The sequence below is a fragment of the Eutrigla gurnardus genome (assembly GCF_963514095.1).
Source record: "Eutrigla gurnardus genome assembly, chromosome: 20".
Lineage (NCBI taxonomy): Eukaryota > Metazoa > Chordata > Actinopteri > Perciformes > Triglidae > Eutrigla > Eutrigla gurnardus.
Window position 1 is genome coordinate 9671614 of NC_139931.1, and position 16330 is coordinate 9687943.

Here is a 16330-nt window from a genome sequence, read left to right on the forward strand (position 1 = left end):
TTTCCTCAAAAGAAAAAAAACATTTTGACCAAACAACCACCCTACACTGTAGCTGCAAATAAGTTAAATTTAACACATTCACTCGAATAATTCACACCCACAAAGTGCTTTCTTTTTAAACATATAGACATTTTATAATATATATATTTTTAAAAACATCCTCACTTTCCTTACATCATAAAAATGACATTTTAAACATACTTTTGAGATTGCATAAATGGAAGGGTGAGCTGCATTGCCTTACTGCTTCAAGACATACCACTCAATTGCATTGCTATTCAGTAAACCTGACTTTCCAAACCACCATCAGAAAGGGCCGACTAATTAATATTTACAAAGCTGTATTAACCACAGTAATTGGAAATATTCAAGTCCAGTCAGCCTGACAAAGGAAAGGCATTTCATTAGAAAAAAAAAGGAAATATGGCTCATACAGTTTTTAGAGAATCACACCAAATACAGGCTTTTTTTCTTCTAGAAAGTAATCCACTATGTTGGCTTATCTTCCAACAATCACCTGCCAGTAGTGGTTTATCCACAGTATTGCATGTACGCTAATGTGACACATTAAAATGTGCCGTGTTTCCAGCATGACAAAAAGTGATCACTTCTTCTTGATGCTGGGGTTAACGCGGTTGAACATACTGATCCCTTGAGATCTGACGCCAACAGCCTCTGCAGTCACTCCTGGCTGTTGCAGCACTTTGTCCAGAGTTGTCTTCTTTATGGCAGCTGGGGAGATTTTCTCTTGGTCAGCCATAAACTGAAGTTCCCTTTTTTAAGAGAAGGGCAAGAACACAAGAGAAATTCAAAAAATATATGAAACATTCATACATATTATAGTAGTAATAACAATCTGATCACTTGGTAACTAGAAACCTGAGGACAGAACTCTCACAACATTATTTGCATATAGCTCCATCTGCTGTCTGAATTATAAACATCTTAAAGGAATATATCATCCTTTGGCCATTTGAATATGACAATTAACTTAAAAGCATTTCTTGTGTGTCCCTTGACAGGAAACATGATTTGTTAGTTTGTTTGTCTCACGCTTATCAACTAACCTAGTCCGAACACAGGAGGTCTCTACAGCATTGATGAGGAGGCTGCGGAAGCCACCACTCTCCATGACGTGCAGGGCGTGGATGGTGGCGCCCCCTGGTGAACACACATTGTCCTTGAGCTCTCCAGGGTGTTGCTCTGAGCTTAACAGCATTTTAGCAGCCCCCTTAAAAAAAAAAAGCACAAAACAAACAGTATTGATGCAACAGTGAGTCAAGTCCAATTAATTTCCATTGTTATCCATCACCGCAAAGCTTGAATAACTTCAGCAAACCCACCCAAAGTAACAAAACAAAACAGGAACCAAAGTCATCCAAGAAAGCACATACACAACGCATACATTTGTTTAAAAAAAAAGAATGCAATACCAGCAGGGCTTGGGCTCCGAGGCGTACAGCCAGTCTCCTGGGCAGGCCCATTTTCACTCCTCCATCAGCAAGAGCATCTACAGCTGTAAATGCCTGCAAGGCCACAACCATAATAGTTTGGATGATTGAACGAGGGGAAACAATCCACAAGCATAATTTTTCACTGTTGCTACAGGTAAGGACAACGTGTAGAAAGAAACACACTTGACATTATTTAAAATGACTCACGTAAGCAGGGCCACTGCCGCTGAGACCGGTGACGGCGTCAATCTGGTCCTCTTCCACCTCAGTGCAGTAGCCGACACTGGCCATCAGCTGCTCCAGAAGCTTCCCATCCTCAACTTGCGCGTGGGTGCCTGTGGCGTAGACGGTGGCCCCCTCCCGCACCACCACCGGAGTGTTTGTCATACATCGCATCACCTTTGGGTCAGCGCGATACTGCTCCAGCTTCTGTAGGGGTAATGAAGCCATGTAGTAAATAAAAAGGTAGCTTTATGAAGTTAAGTGAACTGAAGTTATTTTACTTTTGCAAATGAGTAAACAACCCATAATGCTCAATCGTCCCAAGATATTGTGTAATGATTCCCTGTTGCATGAAAAAAAAAAATACAATCTCTTGTCAAGATTGTCCATTTCTGCTATGAAAACATGTGTTCAGTTCGTGACATGGGAAGACAGATGTCTATGACTCGCCTTCTCTATAGAGCTGATGGTGACACCTGCAGCACAGGACACAATGATGTGGCGATCTTCGATGTCTGGTCCAATCTCATCCAGTACAAAGGGGATGATTTGGGGCTTCACAGCCAGGAAGAGGACATCACTTTTGCTCACCGTCTCTTTGTTGCTGGTGGTGAAATTGACCCCCAGTTTCTGCACAAATGACATCTTTTAGTACATTGTTGGACAGAAGCATGCATAACATACAAGCAAAGGAATGTTTCCATATCGTGAGAACCCACAAAACATAATCAGAATTAAACAAAAAAATGCCTGATGGGATACTGATGACCGTCTACCTACCCGCAGCGCCTGCACGGTGTACTGTGTGCTGTCTGGGGAGCTGGCTGTAATTCTGTGGGTGGCAATCACGCCTTGAATGGGACAGAATGTCCAGAAATCATTTGGCTTTCTGATTGCAATCAAGATTATACACGAGTCAAGTCTGAATGAATAATACAAAACACGAGATATGATTCAAAACTCACCTGCAGCTGTGAAGCCTCTCACCAGTGCGTGGGCCAGCTGGCCTGCTCCTATGAAACCCACACTCATTTTACCTGCGTGTGCGCGCGCGTGTGTGTGCGCGTGTACAGAGTTGAGAACATTAGCAGGGACGAAGCCATTACATCACCACAAAGACATGTTTACTCTATTTGTGCAGCCTGTATCTCAGGCCTATGTTGTTGTGCTGTTGTAGCTGGTAAACACATTTTTACTTCCTTGTTAAGCGAAGCAAAAATACTCGTCCAAACACACTGTGGCAGCAGCCATCTTGTTATAGCAGTAACTACACACGCAGAGCAAAAACTTACGAGTAAAGTGAAGAGCCGACCGACGCAGCGACTGCTTACTAATGAGAACACCTGCGTAAACGTGGCCCGACCACCTCGCCCTCTGCCGTACCTGGGGAGAAGAATGCCACTGAGGATGAAAGCCAATGAGCTTTCAGCAACGCGCACACGTTCGACCAATCACAGCGCTGCTGGTAGTAGCGTTGGGGGCGGGCTTTGTAAAGCGAATTGCAACAGGTTGTGCCGTAGGGGAGATAATTAGTGAAGAATGAAGGTGCCAGAAAGCGACCAGCTACATGCGGAACGTAGACAGGCAAGCTTGGCCCAGAAAGCCAAATTACCGTATTCAACGCCAGTCCATTTAGGTTTGTTTTATCTTCAGCGCCTCCATTGACCAACTAAATGTCATATTCGTTTATCTTGTCCATGTAAACAAATACACTTGAGGAGTAGGGACTTCCGGTATAGCTTGACCTACTTCCAAGGTGTTTGGAGAAGGGAAACGCGTCTAAAGAGGTAAAACGTCTGCATTGTAGACCAACGCATTTCCAAGGTCATTATGAAACCTACAAAAGAACATTTATATAGAACAGGAATGAAACACAAGCAATACACTTGACATTAATACGTTTTTCAATAGTTTGGCTCTGGAATCTGACGAAACTGCTTTTCAGGAAACTGTTTTCTAACAGGCTTCCTTTAACAGATCATTTATAAATGACTCTCGCACTATCACATATTGAAATAGCATGTTCATTTGACTTAATCAGGCTATGAATCAAATGTACTTTAATCAACATAACTACCCATTTCAATTTTGATTTGAACGCTGGCCAATATACACATGAGATTTATGATGTCATTGTGTAATAGAGGAGACTTTGTGTCTTCTGAAAGTTGAGAGTAAAGGTTCACATTTTTAATTTAGACTAAATTACTTTATACAAAGCAAAAAAAAAAAAAAAAAATGCAGCAAAACATACTATTTGATAACATTTTTATTAAACATGGAACATATCAGAAATATAGCAGACGAGATATTGCACTACATGACTGTGCTTAACCCAGATAAATACTTTTTTTTTATTGTTCTCAAAATGTTGCCTTCCAAAATGCATGTATCAGATGTATTTAACATTCAGTGGATAACAGGAAAAGCCTAATGAAATTCCACTTTTAGCATTACAACAAAAATTGCTAGAAAGGTGAAACCAAAATGCTATGTTCAGTGCATACTGTAGTCTTAACATATGCTATTAATCTCTGTGAGACATACCATCATCCATTTTAATATACAAATTGCTGCATAAATAAATTGTTCGGCCTCTGTACTGGCTGAAATACCACTGTTCTGATATACTCAACATTTTCTCACACTCCCAGCTCCGCCCTGCATGGGACCCCCGAAGGAATCTGGAACAGAGGGACGTATTTGGTGCTGAGATGGACTTCCCAGGGTCTTCTTTGGACAAAGTAGCTGAGATCAGCTCATCGGTGTACCTGGCATTATCTCGCTGGTAGGTCACCACAGAACTGAGGAAAGGCCTTTTAAGCGCATATAATGGGGTTAATACTGTCAGTACACGCTCAATTCTATAAAAATACTGATGATAAAAAAAATCCACACATGGATATCAGAAAGGATCTAAGGGAATGAGTCTTTCGTAGAGAACGTTGCTTTATTTGTCTTTGAGTCTTTGGGAGTTTTGTTCAGGCGGCAGAGCTGGAAACAAAGCGAATCCTCTGGGAGTAAACGAGGTCTACAAAATATAGGATCATGTTGACGTTGGTAAACACTGCCACCACAAGCTTACTGTCCCAGGGACAATCGCCACGTGGGCAGTCCTCAGGACGGGTGGTGGTGCCGTACTTTTTGTCAAAGCTGAAGATGGGCCAGATCAGTGCAGTACTGAGGTAGAGGACTGTTGCGAAGAAGGTGTAGATGACCACAAACCGATCAAAGGGGAACCGCAGGGCGGAGGTCCTCCCAGAAACGGTCAGTATGACCACTATGACGGTGAGGGAGAAGCACAGGCTGTACACCACCACACAGTACTGGGTGGCAATGTGGAGGGTGTATTCGCTGTCATTGGCCAGGGCCCCAAAAATAATGCAGGCCACGAAACCCTGCACCACCTTGAGAAGACCGGACACAGTGGCCATGTAGCCCACCACGGCCCCCGGCTTGGCCCGAGTTAGGAACACCTCTGCACCGTAGGGGAAGCAGCAGATGCTGGAGCAGACGGTGACAACAATGCGGTAGATCTGGACATCGCAGCCCTCATCAGGGCACTCCGTTTGGAGGAAGTAGACAGGATAGACCACGGAGGCGGTGATGTACATGAGCGTCGCGAGCATGGCAAAGGCCACGGTGAAGTTATCCCAGGAAATGGGCATGCACGTGTGGAGCCGCGTGAAGTCCAAGGTGAACACGACCAGTGTGACGGCGAAGCAGAAGCACCACACGAACATGCAGAAGGTTCCGTAGCTGGCACTGTAGCCGGCGCTGTGGGACACGAGGGCCATTATGGTGCAACCGAGTAGCAGCTGGCACATTCGGGCTGCACCTAAAGGTGACAGCACAGCGTCTTTGTTGAGGTAGTGTCCTCCATGAGAATCCATGGTGCGTGTTGTCTCCCAGGAGCAGCTGTTTCCCTCTGTTGAGACTCTTTGACGTCCTGTTCTCTGTCCTGGTGTCCTTGTGGCTGGCTTTTTTTTCCCCCGTCGCAGACCTCACCCTTTCCTTGCTTGCCTTTTTATAGAAGGCCCTAAATTACAAATGTCTGTAATTCTTCCCTGAGCTTGCTTTGTAATTACAGTAGTGCGCTTAAGCTCGAGTCACATTTATACACTTTTATGTAGACGTTTGTGCAATAGCTTGTAATAGTAAAGGATCGTTACAGGACTTTGAAATATGGTATAGTGTGGATTTTGTCTCAACTGCACTGCACAAGTCTATAATGCATGAATCCAGAGTATTTTCTGTATACAAATCAAAATGTATTAAGAATTTGATCCTGGTCTTACTCAAAGCTGTAGTGTATGTCCTCAAAAATCTTGGTTTTTCCTTGCTTGCCCTCTTCAATCGCCAAGTTGTCCAGTGTATCGAAAGTTCAAAGTGGAGTAAGGTCCTCTAAAAGTCACATCCAGTAATCAAGCCTCCAACAAAGCTGCCCTTGTCGAACAGGTGGACTAGTTTGTTGTCCTGTCAGTCAGGTTCCATTACTCAGTGACTCAGCGCTTGTAATTTTCTTCACCGTAGGCCTTTAAAATCACTCAAACTGTTGACTCTGTCTCTTTGTCTTGCTGTCTCTGTCTCCTGTTGCCTCTTGGATTTGGTCTCCCACTCTTTCCTTCTCACACAAACACACACCCTCTCCGTCCTGCGCGTGTCCGTGTGCACTCGGTGGACTGCAAGGGGCGGTTGTTTAAATGAAAGTTTGCACCGAGCCCAGGGTTACAGGCCTCGCCAGCTCTAAAAATAGGGGGTCTATATTCCACAGAGGGGTGGGAGGCTACATGTGGCAGGCAGTATGAGAGTCGTATTTCTAGGGTGCACCCAGAGAGGCTGAGTCAGAGCACCCTCAGAGAGAACCTGGCATTTACACGCAGAGTAATGACAGGGAGGGAGGCTAACACTCCCATTAGAGGCAGAAATTACATACAGGTCCTGAGGGATGATTATGCACGAGTGATTGCAGATTTGAGCGATGCATGTTAGAGGGAAGTGGAAATAAATTAGTAGTTACTTAAAATACTTTAACCTGTGATATTAGTGTGCTTTGATTTTTTCGTTAGTGTGCAAGGGGGACATATACATTTTTACAGCCTGTGAAGTCTGGTATATTTCAGCTTAGTCTACTAATTTGCTGTTTGTGATTATGAAATCCATCATTAGGCCCCTGATCTTGCTTATGGGTCTTATGGGGAGAAGAAATTCATTCATAACTCATTTGAAAACACATTCTGTCTAAAATTGCCTTGTGGAAAAGTTATATTGATGATAACCTCATCGCATGATGAGGTAGGAGCGACTCTAATTTGCTTGCTAAACTTAAGCGATCACCCAAAGCAGCTCATCTGCAGTTTCCCTCTTGTGAGACTGCACGGTCTCAAAGCACATCTGAACACCAAAATGCAACACACAAAACACACATTGCGCTGTTGTTCGACACTTTTCACAGGCTAACCTCTGCAGTGTCAGAAGAGGAGGAGTCGAAGAAATTTCACCCTCTCCTGGATGTGGGGACATTATCAATTCACAGCTCTGCAGCCGAGTTTGTCATTTTTTGATTTATTACACTTGATGGATGCACTGCTTGTACTCTTTGATAGATATATGTCTTGTTTACTGTAGAGCATTAAGTGCACATTGGCTGTGGATCCATCATTCAACAGATTTGTAATCGTCATGGTAACACCTGTTCTGGGTTGACGACATGTTTACCTTATGTCTTCTGCTCTAGTCCCCTTTTTTTCCCCTCTTGGAACCTATTTTTTAGCCTTTATGTCAGTGCCTTGCATTGACGTGTGAAAATATGCATTCCATTTATCTTAAAAACAGTGAGTGTGGCAAAACAGAGACACTGAATAACATGAGAAAGTGACTATTTAAACAGTGCAGAGAAGACCATGATGCAGGTCTGATAGGTGATGTGTAAAAAACACATAGACGACCTCTGATGTAAGAAGATGTGCTGTTTTAAGTTTGCGTTTGTCAGGCCCTTTCCTATTAGCAAGGGACCATTTCCAATAAAATAAAAACATTACTCATTTTCACTTTATCTACTCTGAAATCTTCTCCTGATTTTGGAGACTGACCCAATTTCTTGAGATTTAACAAAGCCGCTCAAATATAAAAAGGTTTAACAGACGGTTTGTGTACACTAAGCTGTTATCAGATCCATCAAAATGGTGATAAACTGCTGGGAGCTTGAGCGTGAGTGTATTGTGCAAATATGCCTCTTCTACTACCTATACTGCTACTTCTACTAGTAATAATAATAACCACAAGACCTTAGTATATGTAATATGTCTTTTCTTTTGGGTCCGATACAAAGACATGCAATCAACACAAAGAGAAAAAAACAGCAATGTATTTACAATTTACAAAGAATCACTTCTCTGTGAAAATAGCACTTATAAATATGATTTACATAACAAAATAAATATGTAAATTACCATTGTAGCTTGAGTTTGTTTGTTTTTTTTTCTGTTAAAAAATATGTTACAGAATAAAATTACAATTAGTAATACCTTTCCTTCTCTGGTGTGATGCGAAATAGAGGTAATTTTTAAAAAACATCATTTATAAAGACATTATTACATACAACATTGTCATTATATTAAAAAGTGATCTCTATTATGAAATATAAGAAGGGAGTTACAATAGTGAACAATTGAAAGAACCTATACAAATACTCAAAAAAATATACAATAGACGATATTTGTCTCCCTTTAAATGTTCATTGCATTGATCTGAGGATTGCTGAACCACTGACCTAACATGGAGACTGTATGTCTCGGGTTTGAACAGTCCTCTTGAGATGATGTGGCCTGTGAGAGAGAGGTTTAAGATGTGATGGCACTGTGGTGTACGTATAGCTACTCATAGACCGTCGGTGTTTCTCGGCCCACTTTTGCAGCACAATCTGCACCACAATAGTCAGGAAAAGACTAAAGTGGGCATCGTGGCACCTTCACAGCTGTCCAAACTGAAAACACGCCACTTAGATTACAACAATGTCGAGTATGAGTTGCTGTAATCTTTTTCTCTTGACTAATAATCACAATGATAATATACATTGCAAGATATAACATCCACTATTTGTCTGCAACTTTAATTTCATATTTCTTTTTGCTAATTTCTTTATTTTCAGAATTATTTTTTCTTTTTAAGCTTACTTGACACAATATTGTTTTGTTCCAATCATGCCAATAAAGCATAAAGCATCTAGCAAGCAAAGCTGATTAGAGGAGTATTTGTGTCAGTTGTCTCTCTCTTTCGGGCTTGCCATTATTTTAGCGATAAATACAAAATTTCCTTTCTGTTCCAGTGCCTTTCTCAACTTATCATATGTCCCTGTTTCAGCGTTCATGTTGGTCTTTATGTGATGAGAAACTGTAAAACCGTTTGAACAAAGTTATACCCTTATATACTCTATAGTGACTACTTAACGAAGACAGCATCCGTACATCATTGTGGCATTTTTCTTTTCCTTTTTGAAAAAATTACTAAATAAAATCTATGTGGAAGGATGAAAATAATATTCATTAAAAAAACATCAATGAGCATCCTTAAAACTGGATTACATTCATGATATTTTTTTCTTTTACAAAAACAAAAGATAATTTAAATGGAGTAGCAGATAGTTGTGCCTTGTCGTGGTGGCGTGTCGCCCCGGTACTTGTCGCTTGTTTGTGAGGAAAGGGATTGTGGGACAAATATGAGCTCCTGTGTTTGACTTGGAATTGACTATAGGTAGAATGGGTTGTGAAGGTGGAGTTGGAGGTATCAGGCATTGGAGACCGGCCAGAGAAGACCAGCCAACCCTGCTTGGGCTTAGCTTGGAGATACTGTGTGTACGTCTGTCCCTTTAGCTGCCGCTGCTGAGCATGCCCAGTAGCTTGCTGGGGTCCATGCCCTGCTGCTGGGCCATCTTCTGCACGTCGAAGCCCATGTGCATGAGGAACTGGATGACGTTCATCTCCTGTCCTGTGAACTGGTCTCGGATGGTGGGGCAGGTGGGGTTGCAGTGTGGCCACGGGCAGCTGTCGATCAGATGCACCGGGCAGCCTTTGGGCGGAGCCTTGTTGTTCCTGTTGTCGTTGAGGCTGCGGTCCCAGCAGTGCAGAGCTCGGGGCAAGGAGGTGCCTTTAACCTGGATGTCAATCCAGTAGCTAGAACACAAGAGGGCGCTGTTAGCTCACAGGTGGAAGGTCTCAAACACAAAGTCTAGTGTCCCCTGATGATGATACACTGGGAAGGGGGGGTTGAAAACGAAATCATACTCACTTTCTGGTGATAACTTCATGTGATAGGCATGCTGGAGCAAACATAGCCCTGCAGATAGAGATAATGAGATACAAATAGGCACATAAATCAATTGGAATCCAATAATGCATCTTAAATTTTCCTCCTAAAAAGCAGCGACGTGGCCTTACGGGACATCTTTGAGTGTGTTCCTCAGCTCGATGCCCAGGTTTTGGATGTAGCGCCACTGGCCTTCCTGCACAGGCTGGCCTGTCAGCTGGATGTTGTCGACTGTCAACTGGGCCTCATCGAACAGCCACTGAACCACAAAGACGGGGCCTGCACAGGGAGAATGGAAGAAGACGATTAATATAAGATTATAGCACATATGTATGGTACAGCATACATCTACTCTGTGCCAAATACCATGCAGGTGTCTTGGGCTTGTGCATACATTATTTTACATAGTCTCAAACTAACTTTTTATTGATGGGAAGACTCTGTATCCAAAGAAGCAGTTCCACTCCTCTCCTTGGTGGGTTTGCCTGCACCTCTCTGGTACCACTCCTCCCCAGTACCTGATGAGCAGGTGAAAAGGACAGACAGGACACATGACTTCAAGGATGGCAACCTGATGATCTCGTCGCGGTGCTAAAACAACACCCAAAATCTTGTCCGTGTATGATAATATGCACTGGCTCCCGTACTTGATGCCTCTCTTGATGGTCTCGGTGGGGGCACAGCTGACGGCGTCCACGCAGTCCGTGCAGTGGTACTGCTTATTGTCCAGGAACCAGCCCGAGTCAGACAGGCCTCGCACTTGTATCCCAGTGTGCCCCAGTCCCTCCAGCTGCTCCGCCACACGGTCCACGTTCAGAAGGACCCCGGTGCCACCCGCACTGCACACATACAAACGACATATTCTTATTACCTGTACAGGAATCAAATGTCATAGCTTTGAAATTTGAAAGCAAAAATGAACATACCTGCTTCCTGCTAATAGGAGAACTTTTGCGTTGTCCAGACCTTTGTTCAGCAGGTCCTTCACCACCTCCTGAATAATCAGTGAGCCCATGAAGGCATAGCCACCTGTACGCAACACAGAGAGAATAACTGTAAGAATATATAGGTTTCTTAACGAGGGATGTGTTGGTTTTGATGATTCAGTAATTTCTTACTCTGCTCTGTTTTGGCTGTAGCTCCGCTCCACACATCGCTGGAGCAGTACGGGATGAACCTGCACAACCAACATGCACTTAAAATCTCCAGGTATGTTTGACATTTTATTATTGTTTTTTTTTTTTTTTAAATCGATCTTCAATAAACACACAAACAAGCGTCAACTTACACCATGTTGGCGTTCCACCAGTGAGGGTTTTCCTCAGGCAGCGGAGACAGGATCCCCGTGCCTGCAGAGACGGATCAACATGTATCATTAGCCATCCTGGCACTCCCAGACGACACATCCTCTTCTTCCTCATCATCATTACCACATGGATTACAGTTATTACACTGCAATGAGAGAGGGAAGCGTCTCTGTTCCTACAGCAGCGGGCGCCAGGTAGCCTTACACTTCAGCTACATTATGACGGGGTAACTGATACATCCGATCCTTTTAAATACTCTGACATTACAGTGGGATCCGGCTACTTTTTCAACACGCTGGGGGGGTCACAGGTGGAATAACAATGGCGCTTATTGCAGTTTGGTAAACTAATACAGAGTAGCTGAGGCTGACCTGTTTTGGTTTGGGGCCACTTAGATGAGCTCATCAATCTCCTCATGGTCTCGTATCGGCTGTCACAGTTCTCCTTGTTGAAGCAGTACCAGCCGCCTGGACATCCATACACACAAAAAAAACAGCCCGTCACTCACATTGTCCATATTAATGCAAGATTATCATTCTGAGCATTAAAAGGAGAAATATGATGAAATACGTCAAATTAATACTGACCCTCCAAGAATATCAACCACCGTCTGCTGCCTCGTGATTCCTTCAGGTAGTACCTACAAGATAACAAAGAATATTGAATCAACACGTGATTCCAAAAGTTTATTTTTCACAGCCTGCATGACAATTACATCCAAGCAACAGATACACACACACAACCACATTCCAGAATTGCAAAACGGTGCTCTTTCTTCTGAGATAAACACCGAAAAGTGATACCCGCACTGGTATTCGAGCATGAAATATAAACACATACGACACCATGACTTTTAAGCCAAACAAAGATGTCCTGTTGTGTTGATTTCTATCTCTGAAAAGGTGACCAACACCAGCAAAAATGAAAGAGAGAACAATGAGATTGTGTGTCTAGTTTTGCACTGAGAAACTGATATAGTGATGAGGTGATAAACGGCCCCCTATCCTGTTTAATGTAGCAAGAGTAGATCACATACTCTCGTAGTCTCGTCATTCTGAGCTCATCATTCACCAACACACACAGCTTGGATAAAATCAAGGCCCCGCAGGAATGATGCGAAAAGAGACATTGAATGACACAACTGTATTTGACGTGTGTAGATGTCACAGTGTGTCTTTTTATATGAGGACCTGTACGGCCAAGACAATGTCTCTGGGTGAGAGAAAAGTGAATGTTTTTTGTGCCAAGCCAAGATTTAAAAAAAAAATACATTTAGGATATAAGACGTGTGCTATATGTCGTCAGCCCAGAAGAGGGCATGTGTATGCTGCTGGACGTTCTCAACATCATCCTTTTTGTTCAGGATTTTTATTTAATATTGATACCAGAAAGAAACAAATCACAGAACTTTTCCAGTGTGTAAAAAAAACTTTAGCAACAGAATCAATATTCTTCAAATAAGCTACGGTGATGCTGAGAGATTTCCTCTTTTTTTTTTTTTATTCAATCAGAACCCACCCGACTTCACCAATGACTAAACCCGAGGGATTGCCAAAAACACTTCAGCGACTAAAAAGAAAACAGACTTGTCCGAAGCTCCGAGCTGTTTGCTCAGACTCTGAATCACACTTTGGCTTCGGGTTAATATCTTGTATTATCGCGAGCTGCAGCCGATGATGTAGGCCGAGGACAGTGCACTCCGTTTACTACTTTTACAACAACAAAGCGAAGGCGGGCTTGGCAAGCTGAACAAGACAGGGGAGGGGGGGCTGCATCAACACATTTGCTCTAACAAGTGCAACTCCAGAAGATGAATCACACACACCCAGGGAATTGATTTTACTTGTCCCCGTTTGTCTGTAACTGTAACAACACCTCCTCTGGAAATTACTGTTAGTAGCTGATGGATTAGCATCTCAACTGACAACAGCCACAGGGGTGAATGAGACGGACCATCTGCCAGCAACTGTCCCCTGCATCTCTAAAGAGCTAAGAGCTTTACCGCGGCCGACAGACAGCTCACTCCACCAGGCACTTTACAGGAATTAAGACAGGATGGTAAATCCATAAAGAGAATCCGTGAGTCTGCTCGTCACTGAACTGGTCCCAGATATGTTCCTATATGCACGGGCATTCATCAAAGCCTCCTGATATGGAACGGGCAACATTAACAGTAAAGCATTTATATAGCCTACTAAAACAAAGATTCAACAGTGCTTTTCATTATGTTTTGACTATATTAGGCCTACTAGTGAGATAGAGACATGCAGATAAATTCTGTTCTTCAGTTTGTTACAGTTTGTATGATATTTGAAACATTTCCTTGAATAGAATATGTTGACAGATATGAGATACAAGTGAAATCTTTTTATTTGATCCATCCCAGAATGAGTTTGACCCACTCAGTTTGACTCCCTGCAAGTGGAACATGAATGAGAGTCTATATGACCGGCTATTGTTTGTGTATTATACAATGTAAGAGGCGGTGGATCTGTCTGATATTAATATGCTTTTAGTGCCATGGCTTATCCCGCTTTAGTGGAGAAATCATGCTGGCTTTCTTACTGCCAAATGGATTTCTGCTTAACAACAATGTCAACAGTGGATACCGTGACAAAAACAAATGATCCATTGTTTACCTCGTGGACCACAGACTAAAATAACGTATTCCAAAAAAAACAACTAAGGGCCATCACAGTAGCAGAAGACATGGTGTCATGTGTGCGCACTGGGTGCAATCATCACGGGTAGACAGAGAGAGAGAGATAGAGATGTGGGCGGGGGTCTGAAAACTTAAATCTCAACTTTCTGCAGAGCAAATCCTGCATTCTAATTTGGAGCAAAGGAAATGAAGCGTGGCCCATGTGGCTATCCGCAAATTTTACGCTTCGCTGACGCAAAGCAGCTGTTTATCTCATCCCGTCATTCTATCCTAAGGCACGGTTCTCTTGTGAAAATCGCCGCGTTTGTTTTGTTTATTTCTCATTTATAATTCGCAATGAATTAAGGAGAACGTCTGCCCTACTGAGCGTCCTCGGGTAGAGGGGTCACCAGTACGACGGGCTGCGCCCTGCTGGAACAAAAAACAACAAAAAACGACCGGCTAGGGTGCACTGATGCACACAGCTGAGCCTGACGATCCATCACATGTTGTTGTTTTTTTACTTGTACACTGTACGTACCCCGCGGGACTCCCGTCGTTACAGGTGACTGACGTATTCTCCAAAAGGTTCAGCTTCATGTCGTAGTCGAGCTTCTGCGCCGAGCACGGGTAGAGGGACTGCGCGAGGTTCTTCACCTGCGTCATGAAGTTATCCATGTTCTCCTCCACGGCGGTGAAATCCAGAGGGAAGCTCTCGGTGGTGTCGCCCCGGTCCGCCCGGTACGTGGGAGGAGGAGGCGGCGAGCGTCGCGGTTGCGGGTTGCGGCCACCCCGGAACCTCCGCGCGCAAAGGGCTCCGGACTGCATCAGCGCCAGCACCAGCACCGAGGAGACCATTCGGATCGCTGTCATCGTTTATCCCGGTGTTTTTAGATGGTCCTCTCTCCAAAATGCAACGACGGGAAAGGGGTTCAGAAAGACGCTTCTATTGATTGTGAACTAAATTTTTTTTAAAGTCCTCTTTTCAGATTTAATCACGATCCTCCGCTGAATTCTCTATTTATCACAAACTGCGCCTACAGCTGCTTGCCCATCTATCTAGTACAACCCGAGCCCTGCTGGACCAAGCGCACAAGCTTGAACGACAACACTCGTGCCATGCTCTTGTATTTTATTCAAACTTTCCCCCCTTGTGTGTCCGTGCAGCCAATCGCAGGAGCGGGGCAGGACTCGGGGCATGATCAAGCGTGGCATGCAGACTACCCCCCCCCCCCCTTTTAATTTATATAGGGAGGGGGGGGGGGATGTCCATGCGTTGGTTCTTTTGATCCGCGATGTTTTATTTGATGTGGTGGCTTTTATTGGCCTTGAAATGCCCATTTCCCATTCCGCCACAAATTTATGAAGTGAGAATACGCATCTCGTTACACACTTACTTGAAAATCAAGTGGGGAAAAAACAAAAACAAAACGCGATCAATTCCAATAATATTCAGTCAGGAAAATGCATCTTGAAGTCAGACTTGGTTAAATGTAGCAATAATATAGTCCATATTATTGCTATTATCATTTTTTGCTTATTTTTTAAGGCAAATAAATGCATGATATTGTTTAAAGAGCATCCCAAAAACATACCTCTTTTTTCTTTTAAGAATCACTTCCAGTCCTGACTAGTGCTGCTCGTGTTTTCTTAGGGTTTAGAAAAGGACTTGGACACTTGTGTTTTCTTTTTTAATCCAGACAGGGCCTCCAGAGATCAAAGCAACCATCACTCTTTCTCCCCCCTCGCCTCGCCTCGCCTCGCCTCCTCACTCCCACTTCAGTCTCTTCCAAACTTTCCTGGTCTACTGTATATTTTAAGTCGAGCAGAGCATCCTGATGGGAAGCCAGCTTTTTAACGCAGGAATGCCCTCGTTATGGTTGAGGTAGACTTCCCTCCAACAGCCTCTCATTTTAAGGACACATTTAAGTTGGAAGTGTAGCCCGCAGTGATTGCATAAGAATAACAGTGATTATTCATCAAGGTGACACTTCATGGCGACTTTTATCTTTTGATTGAGCTCGTTCTTCGCATGTGAAAAGGACTGATGTTGTAATTTCAGTTTTAGTTTTCGAGCTGCTGACTTGATATCAAATTTAGAAAGGGGTTATTCTAAGGTACAGTTGCTGCGCAACACAAACTCAGGTAGCCTATTGATAATGTCTTGTTGATGCAGCAGATTTGGCAGAGAGCGCTCATAGGCTATTGGGACACTGAGAGCCATGTTTCTTCAGATATCAGATGCCGTTTTCTTTGAGAACTAATGAATAACACCTTTATTGCAATAGAAAGTATTGGTTTGAGCTGTAAAAATTTGTTTGAGACTGCTGATTGAAAGCCAGAAAGAAGATACTTTGGCATTTTAGAAGGTGCTAATGTGCATTCTGGGCACAATATGTTAG

General features: G+C 43.3%; 3 protein-coding genes across 3 annotated transcripts; all 3 read right to left on the minus strand.

The window, feature by feature from the left end:
• Positions 1 to 154: 154 nt before the first annotated feature.
• Positions 155 to 3050, minus strand: pycr1a (pyrroline-5-carboxylate reductase 1a). The gene is made up of 8 exons (XM_084037178.1): positions 2969 to 3050; positions 2642 to 2713; positions 2457 to 2527; positions 2127 to 2306; positions 1662 to 1883; positions 1434 to 1526; positions 1068 to 1231; positions 155 to 773 (listed from the first exon to the last, which is right to left on the minus strand). Exons 2-8 carry the CDS (start codon positions 2706 to 2708, stop codon positions 605 to 607), a joined length of 966 nt encoding a protein of 321 aa, XP_083893304.1. The 5' UTR covers positions 2709 to 2713; positions 2969 to 3050; the 3' UTR covers positions 155 to 604.
• Positions 3051 to 3927: 877 nt separating this feature from the next.
• On the minus strand, positions 3928 to 6338 carry myadml2 (myeloid associated differentiation marker like 2). The gene has a single exon (XM_084037180.1). It carries the CDS (start codon positions 5567 to 5569, stop codon positions 4658 to 4660), a length of 912 nt encoding a protein of 303 aa, XP_083893306.1. The 5' UTR covers positions 5570 to 6338; the 3' UTR covers positions 3928 to 4657.
• Positions 6339 to 8026: 1688 nt separating this feature from the next.
• Positions 8027 to 15015, minus strand: notum1a (notum, palmitoleoyl-protein carboxylesterase a). Its single transcript, XM_084036200.1, has 11 exons — positions 14470 to 15015; positions 11875 to 11927; positions 11659 to 11754; positions 11269 to 11329; positions 11099 to 11157; positions 10907 to 11009; positions 10628 to 10819; positions 10401 to 10498; positions 10112 to 10259; positions 9963 to 10010; positions 8027 to 9847 (listed from the first exon to the last, which is right to left on the minus strand). The coding sequence occupies exons 1-11, from the start codon at positions 14799 to 14801 to the stop codon at positions 9544 to 9546; spliced, it is 1494 nt and encodes a 497-aa protein (XP_083892326.1). The 5' UTR covers positions 14802 to 15015; the 3' UTR covers positions 8027 to 9543.
• Between the last annotated feature and the right edge of the window lie 1315 nt (positions 15016 to 16330).

Excerpts from the sequence above, each read along its gene's own strand:
- pycr1a (XM_084037178.1), bottom strand. The coding sequence starts at position 2,708 with ATGAGTGTGGGTTTCATAGGAGCAGGCCAGCTGGCCCACGCACTGGTG. Across the intron at positions 1,884-2,126 it reads CCATCAGCTCTATAGAGAAG|AAGCTGGAGCAGTATCGCGC; the intron begins GCGAGTCATAGA and ends TTACCCCTACAG. Across the intron at positions 1,232-1,433 it reads TCGGAGCCCAAGCCCTGCTG|GGGGCTGCTAAAATGCTGTT; the intron begins GTATTGCATTCT and ends TTTTTTTTTAAG.
- myadml2 (XM_084037180.1), bottom strand. The coding sequence starts at position 5,569 with ATGGATTCTCATGGAGGACACTACCTCAACAAAGACGCTGTGCTGTCA.
- notum1a (XM_084036200.1), bottom strand. The coding sequence starts at position 14,801 with ATGACAGCGATCCGAATGGTCTCCTCGGTGCTGGTGCTGGCGCTGATG. Across the intron at positions 10,499-10,627 it reads ACCATCAAGAGAGGCATCAA|GTACTGGGGAGGAGTGGTAC; the intron begins GTACGGGAGCCA and ends CCTGCTCATCAG. Across the intron at positions 10,260-10,400 it reads AGTCTTCCCATCAATAAAAA|GCCCCGTCTTTGTGGTTCAG; the intron begins GTTAGTTTGAGA and ends CTCCCTGTGCAG.